Source organism: Chinchilla lanigera, unplaced genomic scaffold (assembly GCF_000276665.1).
Source record: "Chinchilla lanigera isolate Chin_1 unplaced genomic scaffold, ChiLan1.0 scaffold00014, whole genome shotgun sequence".
In the NCBI taxonomy this organism is placed as follows: Eukaryota; Metazoa; Chordata; class Mammalia; order Rodentia; family Chinchillidae; genus Chinchilla; species Chinchilla lanigera.
The window spans coordinates 32,652,978-32,668,183 of record NW_004955415.1 but is presented as its reverse complement, the minus strand read 5'-3'; the positions used below and the strand labels follow the sequence as shown (position 1 = coordinate 32,668,183).

Below are 15,206 nucleotides of genomic sequence, written 5' to 3'. Positions count from 1 at the left end.
CAGCGGGTACAGGGTGTGGAGACGAGCTCCCCGGTAGGTCCGCAGGGCGCACACTCACCTGGCGGGCGGCAGCGGCGCCTCGGCCTGGGGGCCCCGGGGGTCCCTTCCTCTTGTGCATTTTCCAGCCTGGATGCCCAGACCACCGACCCCTGCGCCTGGCCTTGCCCTATCTCTTCACTCTGGGACTGTCACTCGCGCCCTTCCTCAGTCCTGGGCCCCTCTTCGGTGTCCCGCGTCCGTCAATCCCTCGCCCCCGTTTCCCGGGGTGGCTGTCCCACTTCCGCCTTGGCCTTTGGTCGCCGCCGAACCTGAGCGCACCACCTCTGGACTCGCCGGGCCCTTCTCGTCGAAACTACACCTCCCGAAAGGCCTTGCGCGGATACGCATGCGCCTGATGGAGGTGCGACAGGAGCTGCCACAGGCTGGGTGGAAAAGAAATAGAGCATGCGTAGATGTGAGCCTCCTCAGCTGTTATTGCGCGTGCGCGGGGCGGGACAGGGCGGAGCGCCGCGGTGCGCGGGAAAGAGGCGGGGTGCGCCTGAAAGAGGCGGGTGCGCGTAGGTGTGAGGGCTCAGGTGGCCCGGGATTTTCTGAGCGTGTGTGTACGCAAAGCCTTTGGCCTCGCCTGGGCTCCTGGGCTGGGGAATCTGCACCTTCCGGTGGTCGTAGTTTTAGTGTGGGGCTGGTCTCTAGGACTTGGGTCCACAGTTATGGGCCTTTGAGGGAGGTGGTCACTGCGATCCCGAGGGCCAGTGTTGCCGTTTCTTAAAAAAATACAAACAAAACACCGGGCGTGGTGGCGCACGCCTGTAATCCCGGCACTCGGGAGGCTGAGGCAGGAGGATGGTTGCGAGTTCAAGACCAGCCTGGGCTACAAAGTTAGCTCAAGGCCAGCCTGAACTGCATAACAGACCCTGTCTCAAAAAAGATTAAAAAAAAAAAAAAAAAGTAACCGTAATTTACAGTAATTTATGTGACTTATTCCTCGCAGATCCACGCAGACCTCGTTCCTGCTAAGGACAGAGAGGAGGGACTTAGACAACTTTCTGTGGCCCAGGTCGGTTGGGGCCCCTCTGGTCCCCAAGGCAAGAAGAAGCCGGCACTGGTGACCCCTGGCCTCCCAAGTCCCAGGCACCCCCAGTGGACCCTTAGGTCTTCAGATACTTCTCCAGCGGAGTCCTCACATGTCCCCGGAAGGACCCAGGACACCCCAGCCTGGAGAAGGGGACGTCCACTGACCTGCACCAACCCAGCAACGAGCGCCGGCGTCCCCAGGGTGCCCCATAGCATGGAGGGATGTTCCTTGTGTCCCTGAGCCCACTGCCCCCCGGGGTCAGCCAGATGGGGCTGGCGGAGGTGGCACCCCTGTCCTCAGCCAAGGCCGCTGGATACACACAGGGACGGGGCCTGCTTGTCATAATGGAGATTCTGTTGTTTTCAGATTTCTCAAGGGAGAGATAGAAATGAGTAAGAGGAAGAAGCCTCGAACCACAGGTATTTGATTAAGTTGGCGTTTTTTTCTTTCCTTTTTTTGGTGCTGTGGATGGAACCGTAGACCTCACTTATGCTTAGGTAAACATTCTGTCCAGCCTCAAGTTGGCACTTTTTTATTTTATTTTATTCTTTAAAGAGACAGGGCCTCACTGTGTTGGCTCAGGCTGGCCTCAAACTCCTGGGCTCCAGTGATCCTCCTACCTCAGCCTCCTGATTAAGACAGCCAGGAGCTGATTTAAGTCAGTACTTCTTGATTACTGCACCTGCTCATAGGAGGGTTGCAGGCCTATATGTTGCAGAAATGCTAACCTGACTGCCTCAGTGTCCATAAAAAAAAATTTAGTACAAATTACTAGGAAAAATACAAATTATAGACAAGGGCATAATGCTGTAAAAAGTAGTTTTTTCACCACCGTGGGTCCCAGCTGCACCGTATAGCACATCTTGATGTGCTTCAAGGCTATCTGCTGTGTGGCTAAGTGTTTCACTGTAGGGCTAAAAATTTTTGTTTATCCCAGCTCCTCTGCTCACTTCTTTTCTTTTCTTTCTTTTTTTTTTTTTCTTTTGTGATACTGGGGATTGATCCCAGACCCTTTGCACTTCCCCAACCAATTTTTAATTTTTTACTTTGAGACAGGATTTCAGATTGCTAAATTACCCAGGCTAGGGTTGAACTTTGTATCTTCCTGCGTCAGCCTCCTGGAGTGCTGAGACTCCAAGCATGTGCCACTTCCACCAAGTAGATGTAATTTTTTCCCCAAAGATTTTCTGCCGGTGATTGGTTCCATCTGTGGATAGGAACCCGCTTACACGGAGGGCTGGCCGTGTGCAGAGCCAGTGTTTTTATTGGAAGATGGAATGCTCACATACTCTAGTAATCTGCACCTTGCATTTTTTGTCAGTATATTGTGATCAGTTTTGTTAGTGTACTGTATGTGTAGGATTTCTTCACCTGCGGGCTAGGATGTGGCTCAGGGGTCAGTGCTTGCCTAGTATCCACCTCCAAAAAAAAATCTTGAAAAACAGCCAGTATTACCTGGGGAGGCTTGACGGTTTCCCTGTCATTGTCTAAGTTAATTTAAACTCCTTAAAGAGGTAGAAGTAACTTCTTTACTTAGCAAGTGATAAATGTAGAGTGCTGCTTCTGTTTTCCCTAAGATGTGGAACAGAAGAAATGTTAACCAATAAAACATGTTTTGTGCAGAGATGAGGCACAGGCTGCCTGAGACACAGGATGTCTCTGACCTCCGAAGGGAGATCTGGGGACAGCCAGGCCCACCCGTGACAGGTCTTCTGGGGCCTCTCTTGGCTCAGTGGACTGTGGGCTGGCCCTGAATTGTGTGACCACAGATGGGCTGGGAAGGAGGCCTTTCCCTCGGTGTCTGTAGCCTTTGGTGTTGAACACAAGGTTCTGCCTTATTTTTTCCTACATTAGTCCCACAGGGCAGATTACAGGAAGGAAATGGGAGGCACTCTGCTCTGTTGATATTTTGCTTTCTACTTGCTACAAATGTCCATTGAAGCAGCCAAGCAAGCTAGTGTTTGGGGATCAATCTTAAGGAACCGAGTAAACAGAGCTGCTCTTTTCTTTTGCGTTTTTCTGGCAGACCACCAGGTGAGAAGCGGTTGTGTAAGAAATGTTCATGAGGTACTCCCCGGGGGCACAGTGCTTGCTGGCTGTGGGCCTAAAGGCGGGAGCCTCCCTTCCAGCCCTGAGCCCCTTGAGGCCCATTTTGTGGGGAAGGAAGATGCTTCTCATGGAGACAGCCAGCCAAGTAGTTGGTGGTGGGGTGCAGTTCTAAGTGGGCACACATGAAGGGAGAATCAGAATTGGGAATGACTAGGGGCTGGAGGTGCAGCTCAGCTGCCATCCCAGCCACTCCAGAGGCTGAGGCAGGAGGATCATAAGTTTGAGGTCGGTCTGGGCAACTTGGTGAGAACCTTTCTCAGAATAAATAAAAAGGGCTTTGGGAGTGTAGCTAACCTAGTGTAGGAGTGTAGGTGCCTAGCACCTGTGAGAGCCTGGTTCCATCTCTAGTAATGTGATTATGCGCACATGTGCACACACACACACACACACACACACACACACACACACGAGATGTTTAAGTGTGTGTCAGGCTGAGGTTGGAAAGAATTTCTTAGACTGAACTGCAGGAAGCATTGTCCGGGACTATTCATTTTTTTTGTTCTCTTGCCTAGTCAGAAGCCCAGTCCACAGTTGGTGCTCCATAAATGCCCCAGGACTCTTCAGTCTGTGGGTTGGGCATTGAAGTGGAGCCCAGTCTTGGTTCTGTGACCTCATCTGTAAGATGGTATCAGAGCTTCTTTACCTCAAAGTTTCACTGAAACCCACACAAGTTGCTAGTTGTGGTGGTTGCACACCTACAATCCCAGCACTTGGGAGTCTGAGGCAGGAGGATTGCTGCAAGATCAAGCCCAGCCTGGGCTACGTAATGAGACCCTGTCTCCAAAAAAAAAAAAGAAACACAAGTTACGACAGGGTGTCACTGTGTAGTTCAAGCTGGTCTTAAAATCATGGCAGTTCTCCTGCCTCAGCCTCCCAAGTGGTGGGACTATAGGTCTGTACCACCACACTCAGCTGTTCTTTTTTTTTTCTCTTTTTGTGACAGGGTCTCACTATGCAGTTCACGCTGGCCTTGAGCTCACTTTATAACCCAGGCTGGCCTTGAACTCACACGATCCTCCTGCCTCAGCCTCCCAAGTGCTGGGATTACAGGTGTGCGCCACCACGTCCGGCTTCAGCTGTTTGTGCTTGAACACAGGAGTATGTCAGGCCAGAGCTGGGGCTGTCTCCCAAGCCAACCATGGTTGCAGTTTTTGCATAAAGGGATTTCTTTCATTCAACAAATACCTATTAAGAAGCCCTGTTACTTTATTTTTACTTTTTTATTTTCTGCAGTGCCGGTGATGGAATTTAGGCCTGTACATGCTAGGAAAGCTCTCACCACTTAGCTGAGCCCTGGCCACAATAACCACCTTGAGGCTGTCACAGGCTTTCAGTGGTGGAGAAGGGACTGAGTGGTGGCAGAGGCAGCCCCCCAGTTCCCTGTGCCTGTCTGCCGCACTGTCCCACACAGCTGTTCTGCGTGTGTCACTGGAAATGGACATCGAGTATGATTCGTGTTGTCTGCACTTGGGGATGGTGTTTTCTGTGTGCATTTATGTGGTCAACTGTGCACTTAATTGAGCAAGCAGTTTCCTTAATGTCCCTTAGCCACTTGGGGCCAGAGGAAAGCAAGAGGCTGCATGCAGCCAATGGTACCAAACTTCAAGCCTTCCCGAAAAGCCATGGAGTGATTAGGAGAGAGCCAGGGCCGGGACAGGGAGACTCTATAAAGAAGCCAGAGGTGGCCTCTCATACCTGCCACGCACCTCTCGCCCTTTTGGGATTCTAGTGCAGTCCTGGCACGCGTCAGGATCCCTGAAGCATATGGCCGCTTCAGTGAATAGCTCTAAGCCCCTGGCTGGGGCGCCTGCATCCCTCGCCTGGCACATGAATGGCAGAGTGGGTCCCAGGCCGAGGATCCTGCCTGCTCACGCATAGTGCACCAACGGCCCTGCCCTGTCCAGCTGTCAGCTGTGGGTGACAGTGCATGCTCCTGGCACCCCTACCCCTTGGTCTCTGTCTCCAAACCAGGAATCCATCCCCCCAAACCTCCCAAGAACCCACGGCTTGGAGACTCTGATGGGGACTCCCGAAGTTCCAAGCTGGGCGGCTTGCGTCACCCCGGTGTCTCAGAAGACAGCCTGACACCTGCCGCCCCTACGGAGCCCAGCAGACAGGAGCCAAGGCCGGCTGTCTCCAGGTGGGTGGCTCAGGTGTTCCAGCAGGCCTCTCATGCGACAGTGGACACAGCAGCGGGGGACCCTCCTGGGTTCAGGGCTATGTGCCTATTGCTGTGGGCTTTCCTCACTGTGAGAAAGGTTGTGAACCTCAGGTATAGACAACAGTGAGTTGTTCAAGGTCCCAGAGTGCAACCTGATACTCTGCTGTCAAATCCGTACTCTTCCATTCCTTCTCAGTAAAAAAGGGATGAGCCAGTTGTGTCTGGTGGTGCAATTCCATAATCCCAGCACTCTGGGAGGCTGAGGCAGGAAGGCTGCAAGATTGAGGCCAGCCTGGGCAATTTAGCAACTTGGTCAGACCTGTCTCAAAACAAAAACAATAAAAAGGGGCTGGGGATGGAGCTCAGTGTAAGGGTTCTGAGTTCAGTTCCGTTTTCAAAAAAAAAAAAAAAGAAATACAGTGTTCAGTGGGCAGTGTCCTAATGAGCACTTTATCAATATTAACTCATCAGATCAAGGCACTGTGAAATAAACTTTTGTTTTTGTGGTGCTGGGATAGAACCCAGATAGGCAAGTACTAGGCAAGTGCTCTACCTCTGAGCTCCACTCCCAGCCAGGGGGTGAGTGTGGTGGCGCATGCCTACAATGCCAGCACTTGTGGAGGAGGCAGGAGGATCTCTGAATTTGAGGCCAGCCTGGGCCTCAGATAATGATGGTCAAGTCCAGCCTAAACTATGTAGCCAGACCCTGTCTCAAGAAACCAATAATCGAGACTCTGTCTCAAAAAGACCAAAAAAAAAAGAAAAAAAAAATCTTGCTAGCCGGGCGTGGTGGCACTCGCCTATAATCCCAGCACTTGGGAGGCTGAGGCAGGAGGATCATTGCGAGTTCGAGACCAGCGTGGGCTATAAAGTGAGTTCAAAGCCAGCCTGAACTGCATAGTGAGACTGTCTCAAAAACACACACACACACAAAACAGAAACCAGTAATAACAGTAACAAAAGATGCAAAGTGACAGTGTAGGAGGACCTGGATCCCTTTCCATTGTCTTTCTCTACCCAGCTTCCCTGAAGAGGAAACCACAGCTGCCTCCTTTCTGGGGCAACTAGAAAAAGAAGCTGCTCTCCTTCCCTCTTCCCAGGTAAGCCACACTGCAGGCTGCTGTGTGTCTGGGAGACGCTCCAGAAGTGCAGGTTCTTGTGTGTCTGTCGTGGGCGGCCACTGGCCTGCGGGCTGGAGGGCCGTGCACAGAGGGGAGGGCAGGTGTCAGGCTGCAGGGGGGAGTGGCTCGGGCTTGCTTTTTTTGAGACATTCTTCTTTACCCTTACTGCTTTGTTCGCCTGTCCCTTTCACAGACCTCACTTGGGAGATTTGTCCCTCAGTTTGCAAAACCCAGGAAGACAGTGACAAGAAAAGCAGAGACAAGGGAAGAGGATCTGGAGAGGAGGGCTGTTAGCCTGGTAAGACCTTAATGTGGGCCTCGCCAAATCCCATGTGCAGGCGGCCTCTGTGCCCGGTTTAACCTCAGCTGTCTTGGCAATGAGCAGCTCTGCTGGGGCCGCGCATACATAGGCCAGAGCTCTACCACTGGCCTATACCCCCAGCCTTTTTTTTTTTTTTTGAGGCAGGTTCTAGCTCACTTGCCCAGGCTGGCCTTGAACTTGTGATCCTCCTGCCTCAGCCTCCTCAGTCACTGGGATTGTAGCGTGTACCACTACAGAAAGCCCGAGCCCCCCAGTATACTGCTATCCGGACGCCTGTAGCATGTGCCCTGGATGTTGCATGTGCCCATATGGGGTGGTAGAACCCCGAGAGGCAGCCATTGCTCTGTCCCTGAGCCCTCTGCTTTTGGGAGGCCTTTGTGCCACTCAGATGTCCTTGCTATCATGAACTGCAGGAGTCACAGTGTCTCTGAGCGCGTGGGTGGTAATGGCCACACACTAGGGACACCCCAGGTACCTTCCCGAGGATCTACAGTTGAGTGAACCACGGTTCATCTGTGCCCTGGACCAGGACTCAGCAATATAAAGCAACAAACTAGTTAGTGACACAGAAAATGTGCAGGTCGGATGAGAGGTTGCCAGGGTCAGAGGCAGGATGGGCAGGGCACGCGGGGACGGGTGCAGCTGGACAGGGTCCCTGGGTGACTGTGGTGATGGAGACGCAGCCCTCCATGCAGCAGAGGAGCGCGCGGAGCGACCACACGCCGAAGTGGGCCTGCGGCTCCGCGTCTGAGTTTGAACCAGTTCTTACCACCACGTGAACCTGCAGCAGCCACACAACAGGGAAGTGGGACTTCACAGACGGAGGAGATCGGCGTCATTGTGCGTCGAAGCTGTGTGGGAGAGGAAATGTTGTATTTTACCACAGTTTCTTTCCTTTTGTATTTTATTTTATGCTGTGCTGAGAATGGACTCTAGGGCTTCACAAGCTACATCCCAGCCATCTCCCCTGCCCTCCCATCTCCCTGCCCCCTTTTTTTTCTGCAGTGCTGGGGACAGAACTAAGGGAGCTTTGAGCTATATTGCCAGCCTTTTTTTAAAAAAAATTTTTATTTTATTTATTTATTTTTTTGTCTTTTTGAGACAGGGTCTCACTATGCAGTTCAGGCTGGCCTTGAGCTCACTTTGTAGCCCACGTTGGCCTCGAACTCGAACTGGTCCTCCTCCATCAGCCTCCTGAGTGCTGGGATTACAGGTGTGTGCCACCACACCTGGCCCTTTTTTTATTTTTTATTTTGAGACAGGGTCTTGATAAATTGCCTAAGATGACCTTGAATTTATGATACTCCTGCTTCAGCCTCTTGAGGAGCTGGGATTATACCTCACCTGGCTCAGTTATTTTTCAATGGTATATTTTATTTAAATTGGTATGTTAAAAATACTGTTTCGCCAGGTGTGGCACACGCCTGTAGTCCCAGCACTCAGGAGGCTGAGGCAGGAGGATTGTTGCGAGTTCGAGACCAGCCTGGGCTACAAAGTGAGCTCAAGGCCAGCCTGAACTGCATAGTGAGACCCTATCTCAAAAAGACCAAAACAAAATACCACTGTTCGAATATGTGATTGCTTTTTAATTATCTAGAATTCTGGGGATGAAAATGCTTCCTGTACTGCTAAGCTGCACCCCGAGCCCCTACCACCTGGATTTTTACACCCCAAATCTTGCCGAGGGCTTGGCACCCACAGGGAGCAGAACCTGGTGGCGGGAGAGGTTCAGTGCATCCATTCCATTTCCGGTTCCTCGTCCAGCAGCAACGCAGAGCCCTGCTGGGTGCCCATGGGGGTGCATGGTGTGGTGCAGGGTCTGCATGTTGGGACTGGCGCAGTACCAACCAGAGAAGCCTTCAGAGGGCTCACGACGGAGGCTCCAGGGCTAAGTTTCTCTCTCTTCACAGGAAGCCTTGCCCAACCCCAGTGCCCCAGGGCTGCTGGAGGGATCCCCGGGCCCAGGAGATCAGATGCCATCAGAGAGCCCCCACCCTGAGCAGAGTGGCCAGAAGCCCAGGACACCTGTGCCTGGAGAGGGAGCAGGATCCTCTAACTCAGAGGTGGCCAGCCAGGAGCCAGTGTCGGAGCAAGGGACCAGTGCTTTGGATGGCGGGAATGCGGGCAGCAGTGGGCCTGAGAGGGCACAGGGGCCAGGCAGTCCGGAAGGGCAGCTGCCTTGCAGTGGTGCTGAAGGGACGAAGCCAGACCAAGGAGCCCCCCAGGAGGGTGGTGCCCAGCATGGGACCCCAGAAGGAGGAGGTGGCATCTCCAGCGCCCCTGTGCCTGCTCCCGCCTTGGCCACACCATGCATGAAGGCCTGGACTTCAGCCCAGGACCTCCCAGACCCCAGGCAGACACCCAGAGGGGCAGGCGGGCAGGCAGAGTCCTGCCCATTGGGGACCACAGTCACAGACAGCACGGACAAAGTTGCCCCAGAGACAGAGCAGGAGGCCCTGGGGGTGGCCAGCCCAGGTACGCAGGCGGACACCCAGCCCTCTGCCTCTCCCAGGGAGCAGACCCCCCAGGGCTGCATGTCTCTGTCTGAGGAGACCACAGGGGGCAGGGGAAAGGCAGGGCCAGAAGATAAGCCCCCCAGTGACACCCCAGGGAGCCCTGCAGCCTTTCAGGCTGTGGTTCCAGGAAACCGAGGACCCGCTCTTGATGCTGAAGACCCTGGCCACCCAGCACCGGACCTGGGCCCAGGTGTTGATCAGAGCCAGGTGCCTGGCCCTGCGGTGGAGTGGCCAGGAAGGGCACAGCTCGGGGATAGACAGGCAGTGGAGTCCGGCAGCCAGCACTTTGAAGGAGGCCACGTGGGGCTCAGCCTGGCCCTCCTTGCCTTGCATCCTCTGGAACACAGGGATGCCACCAATGGCCCTTTCTGGGAGGCCAGTGCCCACCAGGGAAGCCCGAAAGCCCCTACACCCCCACCAGACCCACTCCAGCACCCTCCGGACTCTGCAAGCCAGGCCGGGTGGCCAGAGTCCTCAGCCATGGAGCTCGACTTCCTGCCCGACAGCCAGCTGCAGGATGCCCTGGATGCCCCCGACTTGGAGGCCCCACCTGAGCAGGTAAGAGCTTCCCTGTGACAGTGACTGACCGTCCTAGGGCAGGTGCCAAGTAGCTGCGAGCCCTCTTCCCACACTGCCCACTGTGCAGGGAAGATGGGGCTCACACGTGGTGATCACAGGCCCAGACACAGGTGGGTGGGATGACAGGCGTGTGCTACTGTACCTGGCTGAGTCACAGCTTTGATGGGTGTGACATCTGGTTTTGCAGGCAGGATAGAGCTGTCTTTCTATAAGGTCCAACCTGTATGGTTGCTGAGCGACCTGGGATAGTGACAGTTGGGCACTTTTGCCACTGTGAGGCCTCCCCTGCCAGAACTATAGCTCTTGGGGGTGCCAGCGCCTGGCAGCTTTGTGTCCATCTGCTGCCGCCCCTGGCCTCTCACCCGTGGCTCCAGGCTCCTGCAGAAGTATTGAAGGCATGGGACTAAGAGGGAGACTTAAAGAAGCAAGCGGTCTCCTCAGCTGGCCTGGGGAGGGGACTTGATTCTTGACCCGGAAAAGAGCTGTGTCCCCCAGCTGGGCACAGGCCTATTTCTAGCACTCTTGGGAGGCTGAAGCAGGAGGCATTGTGAATTCATGTCCCTCCTGGGCAATTTAGTGAGAGACCTTTTAACAAAATAAAGTAATAAAGGGGTCGAGGTGTTGCTCGGTGATAAGAGTAGGTACCTCAAACGCCTGTGGCCCTGGGTTCCCTCCGCAGAACTCCCCACACACAGACCCGTGGTCCCCCTTCAGGTTCAGCTGGGGGCCTGAGGAGATCCTGTGGTAGGCACACAGAACTAACTGTGTTTCTCTGCCAGCATCAGGAAGGGCCTTGCTTCCTTGGGAGGCTGCCTGGATGCTGTCTGCCCTGGCTACCAATCCCGAGCCAGGCACTTGCCTCACCTCTCAGCGTAGGTGGCAGCCTGGCTGCAGCCTTATTTCCTGGGGGGATGTGTGACGCACCTGGCTGTTGGCACACCTGAGTCCGGTGAAAGCTTCCCAGTGCACCCTGGGAGGTGGGCCTACCCTCCCCACACGCGGGTGGCACCAAAAGAGGTCAGGTGCCTGCCCCAGGGGAGCCAGCTGGCTGGGTGTCCCGTGTTGGCAGCTTCTGGTGACCTCAGCCACCTGTCCTGGAACATGAGCCCAAGGCTTCCAGACATTGGCCAGTGTCTCCCTGGCTATGTGCTGGCCATCCCTGTCAAGGCTATTTTTATACTTTTTGCAAAGCTGCAGCTGGAACCCAGGACCTCATGCATGCTACGCAAGTGCTCTGTCACTGAGCCACACCCCCAGCCAGCCTGTTGATACCATTTTTAAAAATCATTCAGTGAATATTATCATTTTGTGGTTCTGGGGATTGAACTCAGGGTCTTCACATTGAACTACATGCCTAGTTTTTTAAATTTTGAGACAGGGTCTCTCTAAGTCACTAAATTGTCCAGGGTGGGCTTAAGTTTGCAGTCCTCCTGCCTCAGCCTCCCTGAGGGCTGGGATGACAGGTGTACACCCCTATGCCTGGCTTGCATGCGTATAACGGAGGGCCTGCCTTGTGTCAGCAGTGACGACATCAGCGACGGCCTCTGCCCTCATTCCCAGATGTGGCCTCACTGGGAGCTTGGTGTACAGTGCCATTCCTTCTCCTAGAGGGGTTTTCCTAAGACAATCCCACAGCTGCACGCAGGCAAACAGTTTCATGCCGTGCACCTCTGAAGCAATGCCAGCTAGCGGCTGGGGCACTTGCCTAGCACGAGTGAGGTCCCGGGTTCCATTCCAGCACTGCAGAAAAAGAAAGGAAGAAAGAAAGGGAGGGAGCGGGGAGGAAAGGAAAGAAAGAAAAAAAAGCCAGCCAGGCCAGTACAGCCAGGGCAGGCAGCCCAGCCGCCAGACTCCAGCCAGCGTGGTGCTCATGCGCACTCACTCAATGCTGGTGTCCCAGAGCGAGTCTGGGCGGCCAGAGTGGCCCAGCCGGGGAGCAGGTTCCCATGGGAAGGGAAGGCAGGGGCAGGGACTACTGCGAACACAGCAGAGGTGGACAGCGAGCAGACACCGTGACCTCACAGTGGTGTCGCCACACAGCCAGTGTCAGGGCGACACGCGGAGTCACCCATTCACACCAGCACAGCCTCCTCATAGGGTCTGGTGCTGTCCCCGCCACTCCATGTGTGCCCTTCGTCACGCACAAGGTGACCCAGGCGGGTGCGATTAGGGCAGAGTGCTCCCCCAGTGCACTCTAGCCCCAGGTTCCATCCGCTGAAGGGAAGCTGATTCCCAGGGCCCTCCTGGGTCCTTGTCACGCACTGGTCATCTGCAGCCAGGGTCCTCAGCACTTTCAGCACCACAGCTACTGTCGCTGGATGTGGGACATGGGGCGGTGTCTGCAGCCACAGAAGGGCCCCCAGCGGGGTCCCAGCCTTCCCTTCACACTGGTATTGGGGGACAGACCCTTCTCTGCTTGGGGCCATCTCCTGGGCTGCAGCGGCAGCCTGGCCTCTGCCCTGCTGGTGTGCTGCTCAGATAGTTCGGAGTGTGTCCCAGGGCACGGAGGCTCCCCCATGTTTGTTCTCTTGGATTCAGGGTCCCTTCCCTCTGCTGTACTGAGTGGCTGTGTTCAAGGACCTCCTCGGAACAGCCTCCTTGCCAGGCACCGACACAGGAGGATCCCAAGTTTGAGCCCAGCCTAGGCAACTTAATAACTTAGTGAGACCCTGTCTCAAAATTTTTAAAAAAGGGCCCCGAGGTGTAGCTCTGTGGGAAAGCCCTGGCTTCAGTCGCTAGTACTGTATTACCAAAAAAAAAGGCAGGACACCCAGGCTCCACAATCTTAGGGACCCAGAACTCAGTGAGTCCCCACTCCATCAGTGTAGGCTCGTCTGGAGCCCAGGACCTGAGGTCTGGGTGAGGCCTCAAGAGGAGAAGGAGCAGCTGTCTTAGCTGTCGCAGGTCCTGTATGTCCACTTCCGTGTCCCCAGCGCAGCGGAGGCAAAGTTGCCACCCCTGTCACCTCAACTTCTTTCCTACGCCCAGTGGGGCCACTCACCCCTTGCACTCTCTCCCTCCAGGATGGTCCCATAGGGAATGAGTCAGGCCTCTGCTGGCCTGGCCCCAGCCCTGGTGCCAGTCAGGGAGACCGAGTCCTGGTGGCGGAGGCCCCACCAAGGTAGGTGTGGGGTAGGAGGATGCATTCCGGTTCTCCCTGCTAGGTTCCCAGTCCTCATCCACAGAGCAGCGGGGCCTGGCATTCAAAGTGTCCATGTCCCCCTGTGTCCCAGAGTGGGACAGGTGAACAGCGATCTGTACCTAGACCAGCAGCGCTAGGGCCCTGGGATGCTGCCCCTTGCTGCAGGTGGTTCTGGGAAGAGGGGGTCTTCTAAAAGAGGGCTCCATGCTATTCTTGAGCCCCCAGGGGCAGGAAGGGACCCAGACAGTGCTCACACCGCAGGTGGAGGTAACTTGGGGCTGGGCCTAGCTCTGTCCTGGGCAGACACTCCAGTGGCCCTGACCTGTTGTGTCACCTGTCCTGGCTGCTGGCTGTGCACAGCCATGGGGCCCTCCGCCCTCCAGATGTGCACGTGCGTGTGCGTGCCTTCCCCGCTCACCAGAGTCTCCACGGTGTGCCCCTCCTCTTGGGTCTGCCCTACCTGACCCTCCACCAGGGCCAGCACAGGGCTGGTCGCATCCTCCCCACTGCATGCACTTGAACCTGTCTCCCCTATCAGTCATTCATGGCCAGGCTTCTGTCGCCCTTTGGTGGGTGTGGGGAAGGGGTTTTGCACAGTCCCGGGCTGCTTTGCGCCCACCCCCAAGCAGAGCAGCCGCGCCCCAGCCTCCACACCTAGTTCCCCTGATACCATTCTGTCACCAGAGCACTTGCACCCAGCGTTTGGGTGCAGAAGGCACTCTGGGCACAGTGGCCGCTCCACATTTGAGCAGAGTGGGCAGATGTCACATCTGATTCTCCCGGCAGCCTCCCTGGGCCTGTGCCACTCTGCTGGCCTTGGATGTCCAGGAGCCCTGGGGAGGGAGGGTCCTGGGGCCTGGCAAGTGCCCAAGGGAACGCACATGTGGCCTACACCCAGGGCAGCTAGTGGCTCATGGTAACCAGGCCAGGTGTGGCAGAACCAGGATCTGCATAGGGACCACCAGCCTGCGTGAGGGCAGTGACAGGGCCACCCGGCTCATGGTCCTGGGGAGGCGTGATGACAGCAGCTGGTGGGGAAGAGGTTGGATAAGCAAGGCCCCAGCAGCCCAGGGGCAGAACTTGGCAAGGCAATTACGTGGAATTGGTGTGGCTGGAAGGAAGACGGGGTCCCTGTGGTGTGGACATGTGGTACCCAGTTCTGCCCTCCCAGCCACGGGTGCTGCATGGGGGTCAGGCTGCAGGGACAGGAGGTGAGGGATCTGCAGTGACTGCGGCACTGCAGAGCCGCAAATCCCAGGTGTGCTCCAGCTGTGAGGGTTGGCACACTGCACATCTGGAAAGCTCAGGGACTCAGGCTGGGGATCGCCTGGACAGTGGCAGGAGGCTAACTTCCTCCCTCCCCCCACCCCAGGATGGAGGACGCCTCCGACACAGTTCGTGGCCTCATCGTGGAGCTCTCTAACCTCAAGTAAGGGCTGGGCTCAGTCCCTGTGATGTGGTAGGGGGCACGGAGCCCTGGAGGCATGGGGAGGCCTGGGGGCTCCGAGATAAACCAAGGCAGGACTCCTGCACGAGGGCATTGCGGGGCAGGAGCTCACACACAGACCCTGGCTGTCTGGGAAGGGCAGGACAAGCCTGGTGGTGGTGGGGTAACAGGTGACCAGGTATGCACGTGGAGGTGCGGTGACTAACATGCCCCTGACAGCACATGTCCGTCATGCCCCCAGCCGGCTGATCATGAGCGCTCACCGCGACCTAGAAGCCTTCAAGCGCCTTGGCTCCAGGAAAGCTCGGCCTTCACCCTGTCTGGCCAAGGGGGCTGGTGCCATGTCCTGGAGGGATCTGTAGGCTTCTCTGCCATCCTGTTCTTCATCTGCTCCACCTGGTGTTTTGTTTACAAGATGCTCCAGGAGTTCCTAGAAATGACTCCCACGGGCTGGAAGCCAGCCTCCTAGACAGCAAACCAACCCCCCCCCCGGGTGGGTGGGGCCTCCTGTGGGGGCCCAGCATAGGCAACACCCTGAAGCCCTGGAGAGGCATATGCCGGCACTCCAGAGGTCAGTGAGACCCGCATCTAAGGTTTGTCTGATTTGTAAAAGGTTAGATTTGGAATTTCTCTCCTGGAGGAGCATGGGACCCTTTGTTGGGTGTATCTTCCTTTCTCCCGCTTTCCATTTTATTTCCTCTGGGAAGACCAGTAATAAATGACGTTGTCAAGAG

The 15,206-nt window shown here is 55.7% G+C and overlaps 2 protein-coding genes across 13 annotated transcripts in view; one reads left to right on the top strand and one right to left on the bottom strand.

Moving 5' to 3' along the window:
* The window catches only part of Cc2d1a (coiled-coil and C2 domain containing 1A), a 15,114-nt gene extending 14,762 nt beyond the window's left edge, over positions 1-352 (bottom strand). For 2 of the 3 annotated variants that reach the window (XM_005381071.2, XM_013512196.1), the window contains exon 1: positions 59-351. In XM_005381071.2, the coding sequence (XP_005381128.1) occupies positions 59-118 (60 nt within the window). In that variant the 5' untranslated portion in view covers positions 119-351. Of the gene's footprint in view, positions 1-58 lie in introns of all 3 variants that reach the window. The other variant, XM_005381072.2, reaches the window with a different exon arrangement.
* On the top strand, positions 311-15,206 carry LOC102015838 (chromosome unknown open reading frame, human C19orf57). 10 transcript variants are annotated; one of them, XM_013512205.1, is made up of 10 exons: positions 311-400; positions 992-1,057; positions 1,442-1,494; positions 5,156-5,324; positions 6,367-6,445; positions 6,660-6,764; positions 8,699-9,862; positions 12,907-13,004; positions 14,398-14,454; positions 14,714-15,206. In XM_013512205.1, the coding sequence occupies exons 3-10, from the start codon at positions 1,464-1,466 to the stop codon at positions 14,832-14,834; spliced, it is 1,824 nt and encodes a 607-aa protein (XP_013367659.1). In that variant the 5' UTR covers positions 311-400; positions 992-1,057; positions 1,442-1,463; the 3' UTR covers positions 14,835-15,206. The 10 variants fall into 10 exon arrangements, with proteins under 10 accessions (XP_013367659.1, XP_013367658.1, XP_013367652.1 ...); XM_013512204.1 differs by having other exon boundaries at positions 375-454; XM_013512198.1 differs by lacking the exon at positions 311-400 and adding an exon at positions 474-551.